Raw genomic sequence first — 24631 nt, 5'->3', positions numbered from 1 at the left:
TACACACACATTTTCACAGCAAATGTTGGAAATGTCCCCCATGAGACTCCAAACATGCTTTCACACGTTTCTTCTTGTTCTTAAATACTCTCACAAGTTGTTTATGTGGAATGCTATGAGCAAAATCTCGAATAGCTGTTTCGAGTTCTTGTAGCGTGTGGGGGTTCCCTTTATAAACAGGATTCTTTGCGTAACCCCAGAAGTAAAAATCCGGAGGAGACAAGTCAGGAGACCGAGGTGGCCACAATCCCTTTGAAATTTTTCGATCTCCAAAAACCTCTTGCAGTAATCTCATGGATTGGCGAGCTGTATGTGCTGTAGCGCCATCTTGTTGTATCCAAACATTACGAATTTCGTCTTCCGTTAGTTCTCCCATGAACTGGTGAATAATTTCACAATAACGAGTTGAATCTATTGTTTGTCTGAAAAATATGGGGCCGACTATTCTTCTTCTGGATATTGCAATCCACACCCCTACCTTCTGGTCATGCAGAGGAACTTCATGTATGACATGTGGATTTTCTACACACCACAAACGTGAGTTCTGGGCATTGACGTAACCTGATAAATGAAACCTGTTTGTACTCACCTTGTTCACGGAACACATGTTCAATCAGGAATATTCGTTGTTCCAAAGTTAACACCATTGTTTCAGATACCGCTAACTAGATGTAACAATCACTTCAACGTCACTTTGCCGACTGGAATCTAAGAAAGAAACTTCACGCAAGACGATAATATAGCAGTGTTGCAAACCTTCGCATAAAATTTTATTTCATGTGACTTTGAATGCGACTTTGACTTGCCACGATTCAGGTGTATAGAGACTTTTTGAACGCTCTGTACATTTTTCGAGTCGAGACATCACTTTTACAGCACATTTTCGAGACGAGACAGCCACAAATCTTGTCTCGTGCGCATCCCTATTCTTTATGATAGTCATTTTAAAAAGACACCTGTTCTCAGACATCACGTGTTGAAATAAGGACTGTCACCCAGGATCTATACACTCCACCATAAAATACACTGAGGAAAACAGATGACAAATCATGTAAATCGTCCGAAATTGTGCGACAACACTGTATCTGGTTCAGTTCGCAGTGCAATCGAGCAGCATGAATGCACAAATAGAAAAGGGCAGTTCCATACACCTATGCACATATCCACTGCCGTGGTACTGCCAGAGGGTATTTTGTAGTGTGGCGCTGCCAACGCACTCAAGTTCCAAGAGACATCAAAGTTCAGTGCGGGACAAGTCCTCGTAGTGAAATGGCTCAACAGCGTAATTTGCCGGGAATTGCTGGCATGGCGAACTGTCAGAAGGTTGCAGGCTGTGAAGTCTCAGCGGGAGGTGTCAAATTTCATTGGAGTGGCACAAAGTGTAATTTCTGATTGTAGAATCGATTTCAAACGACTGTAAGTATTCAAAGTAGTCGAGGGAAGGAGATCTTTACCTCTTATTAAAAGCTCGTCGGAATCGGCAGCAGAATGCAACTCTGCTTTTCCGAGCCTTCCAAAGGCAATAAGATGCTCAATATCCAGTCAAATGGTCCACAATCACCTTCGAGATGGGGACCTCTATGCACACAGGCCCATGGTGTGTCCCATTAATAGTACGGCATCATATTGACCGAAGATTGCGGGTGGAGAAACATCGTGAGTGAAGTGTAATGAGTGGAGCCATGTTTTGTTCTCTGACGAGTCACGATTGTGTGGAACCTGACAATCAGCGTATTTTAATCTGGAGGCAGTGTGGAACTCCCTTAACCTAACAAGCATAATCGTGGGACGTTAAACTGAAAGATTTTTACGAAACAATTCCATGTTTGTACAAGAAAGATCTCAGTATCATGGTAGTGGATTTAAGGTGTGGGTAGGAATCAATATTGGTGGACATACTGAGCTCCATTATCATCCGAAGTAGCACTTCGGCAGCACGCAGATATTGGGATGAGATCTTGCAATCTTTTGTTCAGTCTTATGTTAATGTCATTGGTGTGTTCGTTTTTATGGATGATAATGTTAGCTCTCACTGAGCTCGGCTAGAGGATGAGTTGCTGGAAGCTGAGGGTATCGCTCGGATAATGTAGCCAACATGCTCGCCATATCTCAATCTCAATAACCACGCTTGGTAGGCGAATTGCGGCTTGGGCAGTACCTCCAATAACCATTTCACCAGTGGAAGTTGCTCTTCTGGATGAGTGGAACAATATCTCAAAAGAACTCATCAACATCTCATCGTGTCATGCAGGTGTGAGGCAGCGTTGGCTGCTCGAGATGACCATACACCATACTAGGGAACAATTACTGTTGTTGCCTTGCCTGTTTGTGAGCAGTTCGAGAGAGACAAAAATTACTCTTTTGTTTCCTGAGTCGTGTGAACAATGATTTTCGAGCTCCAACACCAGTGTGTACCCGACTTTTCTACTATATATTACAGCATTTCCTTCTGTATGTTATATCTGAATCAAATATAAATTATCCAAATGCCTTGTCTGATATTTCGTATAATCCCCTAATTCCTTTGAGCAGTGTATATGAAGTCTTTTAAACTAACAAGCAACGATACGAATGTATTTTTGGAGTGACGGAAGAAAACTTTGAAATGTTTCGTAGTCAGCAGCCCCATTTCAGGTTTTGTTTGGGAGACAAAGACTCTCCAATATAAGCAGTTTCAGGTTTTTCATTAGTATATTATTGTACTAATAATTAATGACATCCATGTTCACGATGAATATTTCTACTTGACGTTTTGTATCTTACGATTATTAATTCAATTTCATATTTTGTTAATAGTTGGGAAGGTAAATTTTAGAAATGAAACATTCCCGTCTGCTATCCAGGATGGCTAGGGTAATACCTCTTATACATTAGACATATTTATAAGAACAAAACACCCAAGAACTTTAAATTTGTCTTTCGATTCTCAAATGAAAATTTTATTTTGTAAACTGAAATAACAAATGACAATCACTTCCGAAATTATAACTAAAAATATAAGCCTTCATTATGCGAATGTACTGTTAAACTGAAGCAATCTACTTGCTACCAATTAAGGAAGATGGTAGTCTCTTTCAAGTCCGTTTGTAGCATTTAAGCTTCCTCTAAAGGAGTCCAGATTATGCCACTGCTAGGATTAAACATAAGCTTTTTCTTTTTAATTTTACTTAGCAGTTGATCATGAATGCAAAACTGTGGTTGTTTCTCTTGCAGTGGCTGCCAAAAGATTTCAAGTTGCACTTGGTTTGTAGCCAGAAGTGTAGTAAGACGAAAATTTCGCTCTAAAACATAGCAACTCCTAGGTCGATGATGGGGATCAGTTCGAAAAGTCAGCTTGGAGTCAAGAAAATTCCTGCTTTCCAGTGATTTTCTTATGGGAAGACAAGTTACCATCGATCTCGACAGCAAAAATCTTTTCATCTGTGGACGTTCTTAGTCTAAATATGTTGATGCTCCTGCAGTGAAAATACATTGGGTTACTGCGATAAAAATGTCTGACAGATTTACGTACTTTCAAAGGGCAACGAAATGGAAGTTCAATACCACGTTAATCAGCGTAGTCTTTGACTGCAACTACACACTTTTGCCAACACTCAACCTACAAAATGAAAGGTTGAAACAAAATTACCTTACGCCCTTTACGTACTACATGACGAAACAAAATATGGAGCCTACGATGCGAAGTCCCCAACGTATGTCGCACCGCCACGTCATCAGAGAAGCTATTTCCTACCAAGATGTGGTCGAAATGCTGAAAGAAATGGTAGTATGTGGAAGAGAAGTCAGAAGAATAGGGTGGGTGAGGGAATGATGGTTTTGCCTCAATGGAAAATGGCATGATACATCACCCGACAATAGACTACCATACCAGAAACATCTGCAGTTGGAGGTGTTTTGGAAAATGTTCTGAATGTTGATTACTGTCCAAATACTATCCTGACTGTTTATTATCGTCATGGAAGATTCAGTTTTCATCTGAAGTGACAATCAGATGCACGAAAACTTTTCCGGTTATTCCGTTCATTCAAAGAACTCGGCACCTCCGGACGACAATACTTCACTAGTGTCAATTCATGTGGCACTTACGAACCCAGTCAAACAACAGTGGTATCTTGTATGCTTAACTTGCTGATTGCGAAGAGAAGCCGAACAACAGTGGTATCTTGTTAAGTCTAACTTGCCTCCAATTACACAAACACTTTTCCGAGGTCCTTCCACCTTCATTATAAGAAGTTCATATTGCCTCCTGACTGACTGGCTGTTTGTTAATTTGTATAAAGTCTGTGATATCATAAAAGTAAACACCCTTTGTATTGTTACAGAGGGTGGTTTTCCACCAGATCTGAAAATGGATATTTCAATCGCACCAATCCAACACATACCGAAATACTAGTCTTAGAAATTTAGAAAAGTAAAATTGTTTCGTTATTTTTTTCGATTGGCTTATATGATTTCATAATTTTATTGTTTACGAATGCTGTCGGGAAACTTAAAACGAAGAAAAAGACCAAACACGAAGACGAAGACAAAGACGAAACATCACAAAAAAATAAAAATGCATTATCACGTGTGACTTAGACCAATTTTATTTAATAACATTTTTCTTTTTCACTCGACACGAATGCTCATTGAAATCACTTGTTGTTGAGAGCAATACGTCCTATGCATCAAACACAAATTCTTTCTCTGCTTTCCTTATTTTAAGGATTGCTTGCATTTCGTAAACATGAATAATGGAGTATTACATACAAAATGTATATAAACAGTACCTCGGAAATTGGTTCTGAAGTTTCATGAGTGGGAAATCTTATAAAAAATTTTATTTTATTTTTTTTTTATATATTCATACATGGAACTATTAAGTGTTGCAAATTATCAGAATGATCATGAATAAAGGTTTAAAAAATAGTAATAAATAAAAATAACAATAAGGAGAAAGGGAGGTGGATATAATTAACTTCAGAATCAAATTCCTTTTACAGAACAGTATTTATTTTGTAATAACATTATATTTTAATAGTTTTGTTTATGTTTCAAAATACCTCTGGCAAATGTTCTGACCAGCACAAAGAAGAAACCCCCTTTAAAGAAAATATATGAAATTGATAAACACCGCGCTTTCTCTCTCTCATATACACACAGTTCTTTCACATTAACTTAAAAAAAAAGGGAACAACAGTAGAAGAAAACCAACATGACTTTATTTTTTTGTTCTTTTACATTTTATTTTTCACTGTGTAAAATTCCACTGGGACTGTTAACAAGATAGGTCAATTGATTTTTTTTTTATTTATACATATTTTTATTTATTTAAAATTTTCATTACTCTTTCTTGTCTAAACAGAAAAAACAGACTAGTAATTATATTTACAAATTTTCTTGATTGGTGATATTCCTCACAAGATAAAAAAAAAAGACCTGCAATTTTCCCAAACCATTACTTATCTATTCTTATTCATGCCAGACCATCCATCTTCTGAATTAAATAAAAAATATTTTACTCTTAGAAAGTTTCTCCTTGTGTAAATTACAAATGAACAGAAACAAAATAGAGCACATTAAAGCAAAATTAAGTTGTGACCAAAGAAGAGCAAGTTGGAAATGGCGAAAGAAGCTGAAATGTAGTCAATATAAGTAATAAAAAGCAATAAATAACTAACTTCCTAAAGTTTAGTGACACAACAATGAGCGGTATAATAACAAATGGGTCTGTTTGTAACTTAAGAAGGAGAAAGATTTTTAAAAAACACACACAAAGAGAAAAGAGCACGCAAACGAAACGTGCATTTGTACTTTATAAATACAACACTTCAACTTTAATGGTATACTCACCATTAATAATAATTATTATTATTCTAATAATAGAGTATATATATATATATACAGATTCAATTGGTAGAATTACACATTTTTTTTATAATTTTGTTTTTTGCACCTCACTTTAGCAAAAAAAAAGCTACATTAAAAAAATGAAACCTCTGGGAAACTCAACCAAAAAAATCTATATCCTAGTACTTGAGGTACAATATAAAAATAAATTTGCTATATTTCTTTCTTTAGTTTTATATACACACATACATATACATATATATATATATAGAGCCTTCATTCTTGCAAAACTATTTAACCTATATATAACTTCAAATCAATACATGTGCTAAGCAATTTCAAAATCAATTAAAGCTGCATTTTCAGCACATTTTTTTTTTAAATAATAATAATAAAAAGAACTAAACAAGCGGTCATACCTTTTAAACTACAATCTATACAGGACACACCAACCCATTTCTCTTGCTCTGTGGTGCAATACTTATGAAACAAACACACAGCAGTATTACATATAGTCATTTAAAAAAAAAAAAAAGAAAATCAAATTTATTTTTTATTTCATGACCTAGGATTTATTTTCCCGATTTTTCTTATTAAAAAAGAAAATAGCAAACCGAATTATGATGAAACCGTTAGCGAAGTGAAAACTTAACTAGAATTAGAAACGTTTCATAATTATGATTGATTTTCCTTAAATGCCAACGATATACTTTTGTTTCGTTACATATACAATCTGTTGCTGGAAATCAATCTCACTACATTTCCTTTTTTTTTTTTTTTTTTTTTTTTTTTTTTACACACCGAGTTTATGCAAAATAAGTTTATAAGCATCACCTTTGTAAGGTACGTTTTACATAATAAATATTTGGACAGATGCATACACGTATGTTACTAACTCTTAAAGGTTGTATTAGTAATTTAACATTATCTACAGTGTGCATCTCATGTTATAATTTGCCACCTTTTGTCTCTCTTCCTTTCGACATACACTCTTTGATTACGAATAATTGACATTTTTTTCTTTCTTTCTTTGTTAACAATCTTTTCCGCCTCAAATAAGAATCTGAATAGCAATCAATTATCATATTTTATTATGTAGCCCATTATAATGGTTCGAAAATGTAAGGATGGGTGACTAGTAAGCAATGCTTTTTAAGCCAGTATTATTTAGACTAGACGATGGAAAATACAGAATACCTTGCTTGATTAGTCCTCTGAAGTAGATGAGGAAAAGTGATCTCAAAACGTTCAGTTTGAGGTACCAAGTTGACATTTGATTTCAAAATAATCCATCTCTTTTTAAGTTATCCTATCAAAATTCTACATTTTTAATTAGAAAAAAAAAAAAAAAGTAATTTTCATTTTAAGTAGGATAAAATCAAGAATACGATAAAAACGCATAATTAGGCCTTGCTTTAATATAAATTCCCACAATTTAGAATAACATTATGCTCTCTAACTCATAAAATTTTTCGAATTGATTTAGAAGGAAAAAAAAATGATCAAAATACTTAATGAAGGGAGAAAACGTCTACACAGTTTAAATGAACAAGTCAACTTGAAGGCAGATTAAGTCCTTAGTTTAGTTGGGTGCTCTTTCCGCTTTTATTTTTATCATTAGAAGGCACTCTTTATCCTACAACCTTCAACCTACAACCTAGCATCCTTTCATAAGTTTAACTTAATGTAATATCAAGCAGTAATCTACTTAAATCTTTGTGTAAATTAAAAATCTTGTTCCCAGTGTTATCAAATCTCATTGTTATTCTTCTCAAATCTCCATTAGTCAACGACCAGCATAGATTAGTCTAACAAAATATCCTTATCTTTCATCGTTAAATATTTTCGTCTCAGATACTATTATATTGGAACCCAATTATGTAATCGTCAAACACTTATGTCCATCACGATTAAGGAGGTGGAGAAATAATAATAATAAACAAATATATGATAAGATAGACACATTTTGGAAGCTACTATTGCAGTGAATTAGGTAACTATGATCATTAAAAAAAAAAAATAAATAAATAAAAAGTGATATAATGTATATTAAACTCTCTCTACTTCAGTGTATACATTAAAACGCAAGGTTTGTCGCATAGAGAGCTGTACGTTCCTGTTCTCCATCATAACGTCACTTTGCTATCCATAATTTTTCTATTTTCGGCTCTTTGTCAATACTTACACTTTATTGCAAATTACTTTTGTCCAACTCTGTTTCTAAATGCCTTGAGTTCATATCAGATGGACGCAGATACATAAGCACAATAAAAATGTAAAACTAACCTTTCTTTTATTATTACTATGAAGATAACACATGAACACACAAAAAATTTTAGTAAAACAAAATTAAATGTCCAAATTTTGCTTTGACAATTTCTATATACGATAACAGTAAGAAGTTCCCGGCTGTCAACGAAATGCGCACACTTTCAACAAACTTAAAATCTTTCCTAATGTCTGGTTAAGGTAAAATTTAGTTCTATACCCATAATAACACATTGTTACTGAATACTGCCCATATTTTCTATTAAAGTATTATGGAAAAAATCAATTATACGACTTCAAAATAAGAAAGAAAAAAAAGTAACAAAATCTTCATTTTGATTTACCGATGTATGAAGTACTTAGTACCTTTAGTACAACTACGTTACTTTAATGTTTGGAGAGAAGGCTTACAGGTACGGGGCATTTTGTTAATAATTCATGTTTTATTGATGTATTTTACGTATAAACCTTACTGCTCACAGTCAATTAATAACCAGCAACAAATGACAAAAAAAAAAAAGTAACAACTGAAACAATGATCATATCTGTGAATTGCGTTAAGAAATATATATATATATATATCATTCAGTTACTTAGTTATTGCTTTATTATATGATGCTGTTTGAATATCGCCTCTACCAAGACGGGAAAAGGAAAAAAGAAAAATTAGAAAAAAAGTATTGAAGTATATTTTTTTAACCGCTAGGATATCTCCAAATACCCTCGTCAACAGTACTAAAACATGGTACTAACGCAGGAAACATCAGGTACTTTGCTGGAGGACAGTTCGTTCACGAGATTGGCATGAATATAGTTTAACATACATGAAAACAATAACAAAATCTACTCTTTGTATATATATATATTTTTATATATATTTTTTTATATATATATATAATTCTATTTCATACAGGAGCATCAGTAATGACTTTCCCTCAATTTCCTGTATATAAAAGTTTGATATAAAGGAGAGAAAAAAACAACTGCCTCATGTCTATTTTATTTGTCCATTTCGGAAAGGATTATTTTCCATCATTATGATTATAATAATAGCAATAATAATAATAATAATGTTAATAACAACACTTAGGAATGGAAATATACAGATTTGATGATAAAACATTTATTAATGTTACTCTCCAAAAACCACTTTCCGCTCTGAAAGTTTTAAATGAGCACTAGTGGCAGTGAAAAACTGGCAGCGGGCTTAAACCAAATTCTTTTTTTATACATCTCCTTGATATCATGGCTATGTACATTATATACAGATAAAAAGTTTTCTAACACTTTTTGTTTATTTTAATCGTATGTATTTATTTTGTATACATATGTAGGCTATGTTATATAGGGCTCACATTTTAATATACTAGTAGCGTACGAATTTAACTAGCTTGTGCCCAGTTTTCTGAAGAAAGAAAAAAAAAACTATTAATATCTTCCAAATCTGGAATGGCCACGTTTTGGGGGTGGGGGAAATCCTGTATTTATATTATATTTCTATAAGACAATAATAAAAAAAAAAAAGCATCCGTTAAAAGAAAAAGAAATATGTTTAGCCAAAGAAAAAGACAACTCTCCAATATTGAAAAAATGTCCATCCCAATCCTTTTGTTTGTTTGTTTCTTTCCTTACATGTCATTGCAGCTGTTATATATCACTTTACTATTTTCAGCATTTTGATCAGAGATCTACCGTATATATATGGATATACGTTTAATTTTATACATTATAACAATGGCAATAACATGAATCTCTCAGGTACAGAAAATCACTCATTTCTTACAAGCACACACACACACCCAAAACGCAGAAATATTCCTTATTATGTATATTTACACGTTATTACATACTCAAATGTACATACATCCGTGCACACGCACATACAAACACACACACTTACAAATGTACATAGTGTAACATTACAAAGGAGAGGAAAAACTATATTCAAATTTCAGAAATTATCGAGAGAGAGAAAAAATACTAACTAACTAACTGAAATCACAACTGCAATTTAAAAAAATGACAAATAAAAAAGTATGTACACACTTGCACTCATTTTCAATACATACATACATACATATATGCATATGAACATTTATAAATATGAATATTTTTATTTCATTTTCTTTTCTTTTTACTTAAATGTGATCTCCCAAATTCCTTTTTTTTTTAAGTATTCAAGGAAACTACACATCAACACACCAGGAATAAAAGAAAAAAAAAAAAAAACAGCTGCCGGAAAATATTGTAACCTTTCCCGTACAATCATGATTTTTTTTAAAACTATAATTAAGAAAAGGGGGACAACGTAAAGACAAAAGTTCTTCAGCGAATACTACATAAATAATAATAACTAAATAAAGGATTGTTTTGTTTCTTTCCTTTATCTTTTTCTTTTAAAAAAAGCGATGTTGGCACATAAATATATATTATATATATATATATGAAGATTATAGTTATATACAAGCAAAAAAACTGCTAATTTATGTACTATTTTTTTTTTAAAAAAAAAGTACTGGTAAATGAAATTTTCTCCGTAACTACTCCACTGCATAATGTTCACAATGCTATTTCCTCTGCTTTTATTACTCTAGCTTTTTTTTTTTTTTTTAATTATTTCTTCCGTTTTAGCACCATAACTAACAGTTGTACCCGTTTCTTTATTTTATTTTTTCATAGTCACCGTATCGTTTGTATCGTAGAGCTTAGCTTACCATTTGGAGAAGTGAGATCACAAAAGTTAATTTTCTATTTTTGTAATAATAATAATAATTAAAAAAAATTGTCACACTTTTAAGAAGAAGTCCCTTAGCTTCACTATAGGCAAGCTGTTATCGTTTCTCTACACATTTAGGGATTATCAATTCCTGTAGTGAGAGTTAAAACGATAATGGGACATTAATACATTACACTATTTAAAAGATTTTATATAAGTGTACGTCTGCAAATGGAAACAGCTACTGTGCTGAAGAAGAAAAATACAGCACCCTGTTTGTACTCTGATGATAATAATAATAATTATTATTGATAAAAATATTTGCCAGTGGTATTCTAAACTTTCTACTACCACAACAACAAAGCTTCTAGGAAGTTATGTTAAGTATATTAACGATAGGCACTGCATTTTTTTTTTCATCCTCGTTAAATCGACCCGGTTGTTTACAAATTCCACAATACTCCTTGCATTATTATTTAAAAAAAAAAATCCTTACACTATAATTACAACCCTATACAGTATACAACATTCTCCAGAACTTTTTCTTCTTTACAAACAGGCAGTAATGTCTGGCAATACAAAGTAAAACACAAAAGCGATAATAAAAACAAAACAAAAAAAAAACTTTGACCTCATTACACTTTTTTTTTCTTTTTTACACTGGCTCGGGTTTTTACTAAGTGAGCAAAATGAATATGAAGTTACAGTCCTCTTTAGGAAAAAAAAAGCTTCCAAATTTTTTTCTAAGGCTTTTTTCATTGTCTTCAGCCAAGAATGCATCTTTCTTCATCTTCTCACTCCATGGTAGCTATTGGTTCTGTCTTAATAATCAACGGGGACGTTATCACTGACACTGGGCTGCATTCCTTCATTAGCTTCACTTGACCAGAGTTGATAATCTCCTTAGATAGTAACTTTTCCTCGTAGATATGAACTTCCTGTAAAAAAAGGAAACAAAAACCATCGTTACCAGCCTTAATAACTTTTTGAAAATTAATTTATTCACTAGCAAGCATGTTTATATTAAAAAGAACCCATTATTATTCCATTTCAAACATCAATATTGACTCATTTTGTATATGTTATAATAACTGCCGAAATTTTCAATGGCAACTTTTATCTCCCTCAGCAACGTTTTCTCAAAGCACTATTGCAAACTTTAACTCATATCTTACAGCCCCAATCGTTAAGTATCAAACAAAAAATTTTGCTCGACACTTCTATACCATAACAGTTGATGCCGTATGAGTTGAAGTTTCAAATACTGCTTTAACTCTTTCGCTGCCACCTTGATTTAAGTACCCCAACCCAATGTATCACTTACACTTTAGCAACGAACGAGCTACATCTAGCGGAAACCAAGTACACTACATAAAATGACCAGGCGAACACTGTATGCCACTAGAGTATAAAAGCTCTATACCTGCGTGCTACTTTACAGAGAATGTCTACAATGAGAATTACCTCTTGACGCTAAATGGCGTCAATGGCACACAGCAATAGGTATGAATGACGCCATATGGCGTCAAGAGACAGCGAACGAGTTAAGGAAACACTGCTGAGGAAGATGAGAGTTACTGTTGAAAATTTCGGCAATTATTAAATGATAAACGTATACGAAGGTTAGTTCAAATGGATATTTGTAATCATACGTCAGTTTAGTTTTTTAAGTAGTTAAATATGTTTGATTACCGATAGGGATAGAAGTTTTGGCCCTCACTTAGAATACTGAGAAAAGTGATGAGCTAGATACTTTGATTAAGAGCAATCTTTCACTACAAGAAGTCGATCTGCATATCGGAGAAAAAATATTTCATTTGTGGGAGTGACCATCCATATAAATAATCCAGAACTACCCAGTTTGCTTATATGTGATATTTTCAATTTCTATTCACAATCTATTCCTCCACTTCAGCCTTTTATTTCTAGTACTTCCTTACGTTTACTCTATTCGGGTAATATACCTATAGCGTAAATGGCCTTTAAGTTTTGAGTGGAATGAAATACCTAAGCCAATGCATTGACCAATAATATATTTAAATATGCGCCATCTGGTCAGCCCCAAGAGTGTTAAAATACACGGTCCGCGGTAAATCGTGTAACTTTATTTTGTTATTAATTGGACCTCGACTTAATCATCTAAAGCATCCAACCCTAACAACTATTTATCTCGCCGTATGTTAATTATTTTTACACCACATTTATATTCCAATTATATACAAAATGTCATAACACAAGATAACAAGGGGGGGGGGGGAGGTTCACTGGTAGAGCGTTCACCTCCGGTGCTTGGGGTCTCTGGTTCGATCCCAGCTCGCGCCATGTGGACTTTGTGGTGGACAAACACCGTGTTCGTGGTTTTCTGGGGGTTCTCCCGTTTCCTTCCACTTTCTGCATTCCACCATTTCATTCATTTATCATAATCACCGTCTCCTTTAGCCTAACCGGCATAAGAGTGGGGCGTAAAACTAAAAAATTTCATTTTTCACAAGAAAACAAATGCAAATGTCAAATATATCCAGAAATAGCACATTTTACAAGTAGATGCGTGTTGACGATAGAAACTAAATAGGAGAAAAGACATGAGAGCGTGTCAAAAGCCATCATGAGATCAGAATGAATCCGAAAATAATAACAAAAGAAGTACCGTATTACAAATATCAACCACAGACCATGCTAGAAAGACAAATATAAACTCTAATGGAACAGAAAAATACTAACCATCCGGACATTACAGTAATAAGCCCAGAGAAAGAAGAGATACACCTAATAGACTTATCAAACACAAAAAACAATTATCCAAAACATAAGAACAATAGAAGACCAAATATCGTTGTTTGAGATAATCCTATTTAAATATAAGACTATATCGCTACTGAATAGAGATTTTTATTTTTCACTTTTTTAAAGTGGCAGCTATTTAAAAAGAAAAAGGCATACGCATGTAGAATTCAATAAACAACAGATCTGAAAAGGGTAATTTAAGGAATTACCACTCATTCCACTAGCATTTGCAGCTTGATTGCATCAAAATCAGTGCAGAAAATAGATCCATTCCTAATTATTTCAAATCTATCCTAAAAGTGTCTTCTCGGAGAAAAAAGTTGCGTGCACAAAGAATCTAAAAAGTATTTTACTCAGTGCTCGAAGTGGAAAAAAAAGCAGAGGCGGTATGTTTTATTATGATTTCGACTCAATATACCGGATATTTAAATATTGTCTTGATCACTGGAAAACCAGTGACGGTATGTCCTCATTACTGAAAAACCAGAGGCGGCATGGCATACCACCGCATACCGTCTCACTTCGACCACTGATTTTACTTAAATAAAAGCCATACCTTTTTTTGTTCACATAAATCGCTATCTGAATCGATTTCCTTTTTCACTTCCAACTCCCTTCTTCGTGAATAACCGTTCTGTTGTTCTCGCTGCAACCGTTTCAGCTCATAATTTTCAGCTAAAATTTTTCTTCTTTCTTTCTCGGAGAATTTCAGCCTCGCCACTAATTTCTCGACGATGTCCAGCACATGATTCCTAGCAGATTCCGTTGCATCTTTTAGAGCTTCCTGTATTGCTGCCACTTGTTCCATTACTGATAAGTCATCTGAACCTATATATATATAAAAAAAAAGAGATTTCGACAATTAAATCTACACTATATAACCATGGAGGGAAGGTGGCAAAAGGATTTATATTAACCTCCTTTCTGACTGAATGTAAATCCAGATTTATATATATATATATATATATCAGCGTTTCTCAAAATGTGGTCCGTGAGTCAAAAAATGACAGAAAAATTTCAAGTGAATCACACACTATAGCTAAGAAAACCAAACAGGTATGATTATACGAATAATGAATACGATATACTAAGATAAATATTATACAAATTCTAATACAGGGGTTCTCAAAATTTCCCACAGGCGTACCGCCAAACTATATTAATTATTGATACCACTATAAGCCGTATGTGCCACCAAAAGCGGCTCACGTACCACCAGTGGTCCGCGTACCACGGGTTGAGAAACGCTGTGCTAATAGATTATATAGTATTTTCTTAATTAAAACTGATATAAAGTAGAGGGAATTTTACCAATAGTGGCCGTCACGTCTTTCATTCACGTGACTCCATAATTCACCTCACGACCCTCGGTGAACGCAGAAAATTGGGAACCACCGGCTGGGAATCGAACCCGGGACCATGTGGACATAAATCCAACGTTCTAACCACTAGACTACGGTGTCCCCAAATTTTAATTAATACTCTTTTGCAATGACAACTCAAAATAATAATAATAATAATAATAATAATAATAATAATAATAATAATAATAATAATAATAATAATAATAATAATAATAATAATAATAATAATAATAATAATAATAATAATAATAATAAATTTGCTTTCGAAGGGGACAGTAGAAAATTCTGAGTAATAAATAGGATCCCCACTTGAAAAATAGAAGTTTGAGAAACGCTGTCATATATCCCTGCACCAGATCAATATTGGAACATATTTCAAAAAGATTGCTTTAATAAAACTTTAGTTTTAATCTCATAGTTCAGTAACAATACAGGATGTTTATTTGGATTCGGATAGTTATGCATCAGATTCGTGTGTATTTCATTCAAGTTGTACAATATTTGGGTACAAAACATCATTATCAATAGGAATATACCAAAATTACTTTCTTTCTTTTGTAAATTCTTCTAATACCAGCTGGAAATACCCATTCTTCGTATGGGTTAGATAGAATATATACGTAAACAAACTGAAAAACGAAAGAAAAAAAATATCGGTAATTTTCTACTACTTTTACATATTCCAGTAAACGCTCCCTGAAACCCCTGATTCGATTTTGAAAAAAAACGCCTCTGGCCCCCAGCCGATGGGGGCTGTATTTGGAAGTTAACGCCTGTGGGAGTATCACCATTCATCTCAGCGACCGCGAAAAATATGGATTTGATACTAATATTAGTCATTTTGTATTATTTTTACATGTCTCGATATCTCTCCTCCCCCGGTGACCCCCGGACCGCAGACGAAAGGGATGAATTTGGAAGTTGCAAGTAATGCGATCGGAGTTTCACCACTGATCTGAGCGACCGCGAAAACTTTGAATTCGACACTAATATCGGTCATTTCTACTACTTCTACATGTCCCGGTAAACGCCTCCCCCCCCTTTCCCTGAGAACCCTCTGGTTCGAATGTTGAAAAAAAGGTTTCGTCTTGGTCTGGAGCCTGGACTAAGGTACCCGTGATCAAAATTTGGTAACTCTCGGTCTACTCGTCTGGTCCGCAGGCCGCACACAGACAGACAGACAGATAGAAAGAGACACTCTTTATTTTACTTATATTAGATTGAACCAGATCAACAACATACAATAATCTTGAAATACAGTGTTTACTGTTTGTGCACGATATCTTTCTTCGTGAACTGAATAAGTTAAATTTCCAAAACAAGAGAATTATACTTACAGCATACAATTTCGTTAAATCTTTATAATTCTATAGTACTGAAAAATTTTCAATTTCTATACTAACAAGCTGCCCAAGTTTAACGTAGTCACCAAGGATCATTTTTTCTCCTTGGTGCAGTAACCAGGTTTGGTTCCTAGTAGAATTCTTGTACTTAGACGATAGAACACCAATTAATAACCACTTGAATAACAAAACCTAACTGATACTACATGCACAAAAGAGAGAGAGAAAAAAAAGGGATAGAAACCTTCAATATTATGAAAACAGAATAAGAGCAGATTCTTGCATCCGCTTTCCACATAAAACTACCAGTCAATATATTTCAGTCATAGCTGTATGTCAAAGACAGAAAGGTTAAAAACACACAAGTAATAATTATATTAAGATATGTTAAACAAGGACACAAAGGAATAATTTAAAAACATTTCAATAACATGTTTCGACCGTCATGCCTGAAGTGATTGTAAAATGGAAGCTTTACAGGTAACACTCTACGCACGCCGGTTACGACATGTTAGTTTCAGTCATTTCAAGTTTCCTATTTTTAGCTACGCCCTCTCTTGTATCTCTGCTTCATGTATACTTCAATGTCATTTTGACGTATATGTTTTTATTGGTCTTGCTTCTATCTTTCTGATGATGGGCATAGAGTTGAATTCTGAAATATATTACGAGTCTCCATCCCAGCGAAATTAAAATACCACTAATTTTACAGTAATTATGTGATATCTTCAAATAGATAAAAGATAATTGAAATATGGAACTAGAGCGCCCTAGACAATATTATTTTGCGTGAGGTGCCGTTATCACAAGTCACCTAGTGGCTTTCCGTTTTAAGCTGTTTAGAAATGCGAAAATAAATGCCGATTTTCAAAATGGCTCGAAATCGAAAGCAGATAAGTGAATCGTGATAACGGTTTTTCATGTAAAATAATATTGTCTAGGGCGCTCTTGTTCCACATTTCGATTATCTTTTATCTATTTGAAGATATCACATAATTACTGTAAAATTAGCGGTATTTTAATTTCGCCGGGATGAAGACTCTTAACCTTTTTCAAAAGTATTTATAGTAAGATTCTTTTATTTTATTCTGGCTTGGGATACTTTTGAAACTACTTCTCTCCCACTCCTTCTTTCATAAAGAAAACCCTGCCTACGGTCCACTTTAAGATACTACAAATAAAAATAGTGTAATGGAAATTTATTTTAAAACACAAAGAAAAGTATCATTTTGAGAAAATATTTCGCATGTATCTTGAAAATAAAAAAATAAGACGTAAAAATCGGAAGTAATATTGCCAGTATTAGTTTGAAGAGAATTGCGAAGGAAACACGAATGTTTAATGTCTCTTTCATAATAATAATAATAATAATAATAATAATAATAATAATAATAATAATAATAATAATAATAATAATAATAATAATAATAATAATAATAATAATAATAATAATAATAATCAGAAGAAGAAGACAAGTGGCATGATCCAGATGTCTACAATATTAGACTGGCGATTATACGACCAGTCTGTTGCGGGTTCGAATCCTGCACAGAGCACGGGTATTGTGTATTTTTCTTTTACCATGCGTTTCATTATCACCATTCATTTCTCATTGTGTGCTTTAGCCTAAAAGGCAAAACCGTGGAACGTGAGACTAAAATATAAAATTAAAATAGTAGTAATGTTTAAAGGTATATTATATATTTATTCTTTTTTCTCGGTGCCCTTGAAAACTACACTTGCGGATTTTTGTTCAGCTGAATGAGGTCTATAGATTTGTATTTCTCATTTTTGGACTTTTTTCGTTATAAGCTAACAATATTGTGGAATTACTAATGTTACAATGAACACCATAATAACGCGCATTTTCACCTAAATAAGTAATATGGTTTTCGTAGAGTATTAATTTTTAGATTTACAAAGAAATTATTTATTTTTTAAATTTTCTCGAAAACTACGCATGAGGTTTTGAATTCACACATATCATTTTGTTCAATGAGATCCACTGATTAGTATTTGTATCATCTTTGGAGATATTTTTTTCCATAAAACTCTTGTAATATTATAGTGTTCGCATCAAGCTATAGAATATATATTATTAAAAAGCACGTATTTTTTCGCACTATGGATTTTGTAGCAATAATTTCGTTAACCAAACTCTTCCTCCTTCTTCTGGATCTAGGTTAACAGAACATATACGAATCAAATTTTGCAAAACAGTCTAAGGGCGTAAATCTGTAATCTGTAACTATGATAAGCGAATTCAGAAACAAACTAATCATGAGAACGCAACGTAACCGTAATTTGTATGACGCATATATCACACATACTTATGCATCATGAAATCGGATGGCGACTGGACGATCAGGAATGCAACTGCGAACAAATATACTATACTATACTATACTCCTATTAATAGAAATATGTAGTTACGATTCATCCACTTTTTTCAACGACTCAGTGAAGATCCGTGAATTAAAATAAAGAAGAAGAAGAAGAAAAAAGATGCAAAATATAGGTATCTACTTATTCTATTTGACATTACAATCATGTCATTTTGTAATTCACTGAATATTCTTTAGAATTTTTCATATTGTCTTTTGCACAGCACCTGCACACTAATTTATTTTACAATATTCACACTTATAATAAAAGTTGCATTGTTCAACCTTCATTCAAATATTTTTATAATAATAATAATAATAATAATAATAATAATAATAATAATAATAATAATAATAATAATAATAACGTAATAATGATTACGTATAAGAACAAACTCGATGCGAAAATAAAAGGTAAATTAATGGCGAAAAATAATACTATTCCAGACCAAACATTTTACCCTTGCAACTAATAGAAGGTAGGAGAATACTATAAAGCAGAGATGGTTACCCTCTTTTTTTTAAGTTTGAGAGCTACTTTTCATTTCAGAGATCAAAAATGATAAAAGGCAATAACAAATATAAATACAGGCAACACAGGGCTACCTCTCACAACTCGCCGGCCGAAGTGCTTGCCACTCTTGCTATAAAGAATAATTCTGGCGGCAATAGTAATAGTAATAAAGCAGGAAAGAGGGCAAAGGTTAACCGAACACGTGTAGTATTGATTTATTGATGTCTGATGTACGAGAAAGTTATTTACAATAATGCCTCCACAAACGATAGAATTTGTACATAGTACAGCATAAGCAAAAGCATTTCAAAACCAATATTTCGTTCTTTTGCGAAATCAATATCAAAGGTAAAGCTGCACAAAGCTCAGTGACCGATAAAAAGGAACGGAGCACTGGCAGCTCTTGCAGGAAGTAACGTTGGTAAAAATTAAAATTTTATCGTTATAATCTACAGGAGGAAAACTTACTTTATGTCCTAGTTGTTGTATACAAGAATTATAGCGTTAGGTAATCTTTCTTACTTTAGCATGAAGCGATAAAATTTTAATTTTTACCGATGTGACTTCTGCGAAGACCCGCCACTGAAATGGAGGTAATCTGCTTGTTCAAACAATGATAAAGTAAGGCTGCACTTGCCAATTAGAAGGTTGTGCGAGCTGCTATGATATCAAATTGTTTATTTGAAAGATCTGTCTGACATTTTGTATTTTTTTTTTTTTTTAATCAATAAAATTCCTTAACATGATTTTTTTTTTAATTTGTTGATAACCTTGTTCAGGAATTAATTTGGGTTTTGTGTTTCAATCCCTATATATAAAAATGAAAGTTACTATGTTTGTGACTTAATACCTCTTGAACCACCCGACCGATCTCGGATCAAATTTTCAACATAGATGAGGTTCGGTCCTCGGATGTTTTATATATGTGCAACTTAAGGGAAAGGAGGGGGAGATATTTAAAAATGATCGATATTAGTGTCGGATCAATAGTTTTCGGGGTCGCTGAGACAAACAGTGACACCTCCGATGCCGTTCACATCTAAACGCAGCCCTGCAACTTGGGTGAGGAGGAGATATGTAAAAATGATCGAAAATGAGCGCTTCAGTAATTGTAAAAAGTGAGTGACTGATTAACGGAACATATTACCAATTTTTCCTTATTTTAACCCAGCGAATCGGGTAATGACGCTAGTTACAAATAAATAAAGAAAAGACAATATATAGAAAGCTTTCCTTTATTTTTTCTTTCTTTGTGAAATTCCACAAATTGACGTATTTCATATACTGAGATTTATTAAATGTCTGGACAATCCTACTGTAAACTTATTAATTGGTTGTTAAGAGAATGTATTTTCCCTTTTCAGCGCCAAGGCTGCATGAGACGTGGATCTACAGTTTAAGGAGGAATTCAAACCACCGTAATGCGTTCAAATTTCAAGGTTTTTCCACCAGGAATGGAACCTAGGTTACCGTGTACCAAAGACTCACGTGCTATTAACTAGACTATCAAGGAAAGCTGTTAAGATATTGCTTTCCCTATATCCCGTAAATGCAACTAATCAAAATAACAACAGTTGTGTTACTTGGAATTATATTAGAACCTATATAAAATAGGATTAAAACTTGTGATAACAGCGTATCTTACCATCTCCAGCAATATCAGAAGAGCTTTCATCTGTATCAGTGGACAGTTCAATCTCTGGGTTGTAGAAACTCTGTTTACCAGGTTCACTTGGCACATCCAACTTGTCATAATTATTCACCTTCTTGTCGTCGAGAATCACTACCTCTGGCTTAGCCTTGAAAAAGAAAATAACAAGTTAATATAAGGGCACTATTATGTCTTGCAACACAAAACAAATAATATGTACACTCATGTCCAAAATGATTGTCGCTTATCTATAACTGTCTTCTTGTAAGAATATAATTTGATAATGATTTTGCAGGATACTTTTAATACTGATACTATGCGTATAATCGGGAAATGAATATTTGTGGTAAATTTCATAGGAAAAGAATTACAAATACGAAAATTAGAATGAGGAAAACAAAATGTTGCTAAATGGACAAGAAAATTTTATTTTCGTTTTATTGTTCTTATTTACCGCTCTTTTGACATGAAATTTGCCACATACATGTCTTTGCTGATTATACACATACTAACATTATAAGAAATACCGGACGAATTCGTTATCAAATTATATTCTTACAACAACACATTTATAGATATGCGACAATAATTTTGGACATGAGTGTACATGCAACATTCATACCGTACCAACAACTAACTAAATAAAGTAGTTATATTCAGTGGTGCTATTCTGTGGTTGTTAAAATACTTCGAGTTCGCAGAACCGTTTGTTATACCGAAATAAACCTACATAAACGCATACACACACACATCACCAAGCCAAGCTTGGCAGAACCCATTTTCAGAATTTGAAAATTAAACCATGCAGATCGTTGGTTTACAATTGTTTTCATAAAATTTTCGTTTGCTCAGGATCTATAAACAACTTATATCAAAAACAAGATGGACGGTGGCAATTTCACGTTGCAGAACCCATTTTCGGCAATCAAAAATAAACTATACAGGTAAGATTTCTATATCTTTTGTATTTCTATTAGCATAGCAAGTGTGTGCATTGTAAATTTCAGCTCGAAGGGAGAGCTTGTAGAATACATTTTTTTTTTCACAACCAAAAACAATTGACCTATTTGAAGAACATTACTTTGCTCTGTACCTACATACGCGAAGATTAAATGGAAAACGGGGGGAACGGTATTTTTAAGTGTCTTTGTTCTTAGAAATTCTTACAACTACAGGGTTAAATACGATCTCTCAGAAGAAGATATGGACGTTTATTGTTAATCTTAAATGCTCAGATATCAAGAATGAGAACTGGGATCATATAAGTGAAGCAGTGAGGGTTATTTATATTTGAAACTCATACATACCATTATTAACAATTGCCGATCCATTGCTGCATGAAGGTCTTTTAAATACTTTTTGACAACCATATATCTAGGATAATTCGTTTCCAAGATATTCGAAGTGCAACATAATTTCAACACACTATAGCCGCGAATCCAGAGTATAATCAAGAAAGGGGCTAAACCATAGTTTGCCGCTTTATCCAGTGTAAAGAAAGTAGATTGAAACTCATTTTATTCAGTGTATACCTGAGCTTCAAGGGGAGGCTATAGTCCCTATAGAACTCCTCTTGGATCCGCGTCTCTCTCTCTGCTGCTAAAAAATTAGAATAGCACCACTGGTTATATTTATATATTATGCGAGAGTAATACACAATCACATAAAACAGTGTCTATCTTTTTTTTTACTCCCAAACTATGCTAAGTATGGGAAGCAGAGATGGTTCGTGAGCGAAGTCACATCATAAAAGAAGTTTTTTTTTAAACACGAAACTTAAAAAAAAAAAAAAAAAAAAAAAAAAAAAAAAAAAACTTTCTTAACGCAGCAATTGTTGCATATAGAAATTAATGTATCAGATAACCTTTATTCTCTTACTTTTAAGGGATAAAACTTTAATTTTTTACCAGTGTGACTTCTGTCACTTTGATGGAAAGTCTTATACTTGTAGACAGTGGGTTTTTAGTGGTACGCAACGGTTCGCAGTACCGGCTTAAAGTTTAACTGGCTTCTTTCAAGTTCTCTAGCAAGCTAAGTTTCTTAATGAATTATGAAATGAATTTTTCAATTTAAATCGGTGTGAAGACTGGAACAACAGCATATTACATGCATTTGCATTGGTCATATAATCAATAGTTTGCAGCACCTGCTATTTGAATCCACTCATTTCGATTCTGACGTCAGCCGTCAAATTTCCGCTTAAATGAAAGAGAAGTAGCTAGTTGATGATTGCCGTGAGAATCTCCAGAAAAATAATGTCCCGGACATATTTCCTCTAATCTCAATTTGGACACAACTGCAATATCTTCCTGCGAATGTAAAAGGGAATTCTCTCAGATGAACCTTACAGAAACTTCATCTAGGTCATCTTTGCTTGTGCATCAGGATAGTTCGACTGTGTCTCACACAGTTTGACCCTAGCAAACAGGGCTGGATCCAGGACGAACTTCTGGGGGGAGGCGGTGGGTGGGTTGTAATACTGCTACTTAGACCTACTTTTAAGAGCTCCAAACACTGGGATGGTTTTTATTTATATATAAAATAAGAGAGTTTCCTCTTCGAAGAAGGGGAGGGGGGGTTCGTCCCTGCTAGCAAATATGTGAACTTAATAGTTGCTCTGGTGTCGTCATTCTGCGGTTGCTACCAAAAGCAGGAAACTCTAGAGCCATATTTAAAATGTGTAAATTGCTGTAATAACAAATTTAAGGTGAGTACTGGCACAGTTTCTTCTAGAAAAGCTGCACTAACTTATAGAAGTTACATCTCCCACCTTTCACCTCTATTCAAACATCAAATAGTAGAAACCTACAATTTCCGGTTTAACATTGCTATCCATAAAACAAAAACAGTAACAAGATGGTTTTCTATATGGATTCAGCATCTCAAAAAGGGTTTCCCGCTTCAATAATGAAATTTTAGAGTTCGGAAGTCTATCCTGTAGTTTCACTAAGCGAAAAGTCACTTTTTTCTTTTAAATTCCGGAAGTTTATGGTTATCCCAAAGTACAGGATTCTTACGATGCAACATAATCAAGTATTTAGCTCTATATACATTAGTGGTGGGCACAAAAACCGGTTATCGATTTTCTCCAAAACCGGTTCCGGTTTTGTCCAAAATTTGTTCTATTTCTGACCAGAATAGTGTTTCGTTCTCCGGAAACTGATTCCATTTCCACAGAAGTAGTTTTATGTGTTTTCCAAAAGTTTTCACCAAAACCAGTATTCGGTGAAAACCGAATCGGTTTGGGAGAAAACCGAAATGTCGGTTTTTCTGGTTTTCTAGAAACCGGTTTCCGGTTTTTATAAAACCGGCTTTCCCCATCCCTTATATATATATATATATATATATATATATATATATATATATATATATATATATATATATATACAGCAAAACATACTAAGGTGGCCATTCTTGATCATGTGCTTAATCTGGTCATATACATATACATCTGTGGATACATGCAGATGTAGCCAAGTCTGGCTATTACTCTCTAAAATGGCCATTTGTGCACGTTGGGCATTTTGTAAACTTATAAGTCTATGAAAGGAGTTTCTGAATATTTTATCACATACTATCTATTCACTAAAAAGTCATGGTGGCTTGGAGCAGGAAAATGTACTTTTTTTTTTTTTTTTTGTTAATATTCTGTTTCATATTTATTGAAAAACTGGTAAATATTGATGTTCAAATAATACACAACAATATCATAATTGACATGAAATGTATATCTTCATCTATCTATGTGTCTGTGGTTTTAAACTTTACAGGTTAAGTA

General features: G+C 33.5%; 1 protein-coding gene across 1 annotated transcript in view; it reads right to left on the bottom strand.

Annotated features, from left to right (window-relative positions):
- Positions 1-4560: 4560 nt before the first annotated feature.
- Snoo (Sno oncogene) overlaps positions 4561-24631 on the bottom strand; it is a 144397-nt gene continuing 124326 nt past the window's right edge. Inside the window, exons 4-6 of the mRNA XM_081736921.1 lie at positions 20848-21001; positions 14154-14425; positions 4561-11751 (exon numbers count right to left, since the gene is read on the bottom strand). Coding sequence (XP_081593047.1) covers positions 11608-11751; positions 14154-14425; positions 20848-21001 — 570 coding nt within the window. The 3' untranslated portion in view covers positions 4561-11607. The remainder of the gene's footprint in view (positions 11752-14153; positions 14426-20847; positions 21002-24631) is intronic.

This window comes from Thermobia domestica, chromosome 13 (genome assembly GCF_964235325.1).
Source record: "Thermobia domestica chromosome 13, izTheDome1.hap1.1, whole genome shotgun sequence".
In the NCBI taxonomy this organism is placed as follows: Eukaryota; Metazoa; Arthropoda; class Insecta; order Zygentoma; family Lepismatidae; genus Thermobia; species Thermobia domestica.
Note: the sequence above shows the minus strand (reverse complement) of the source record. Positions and strands in the feature narration are given on the sequence as shown.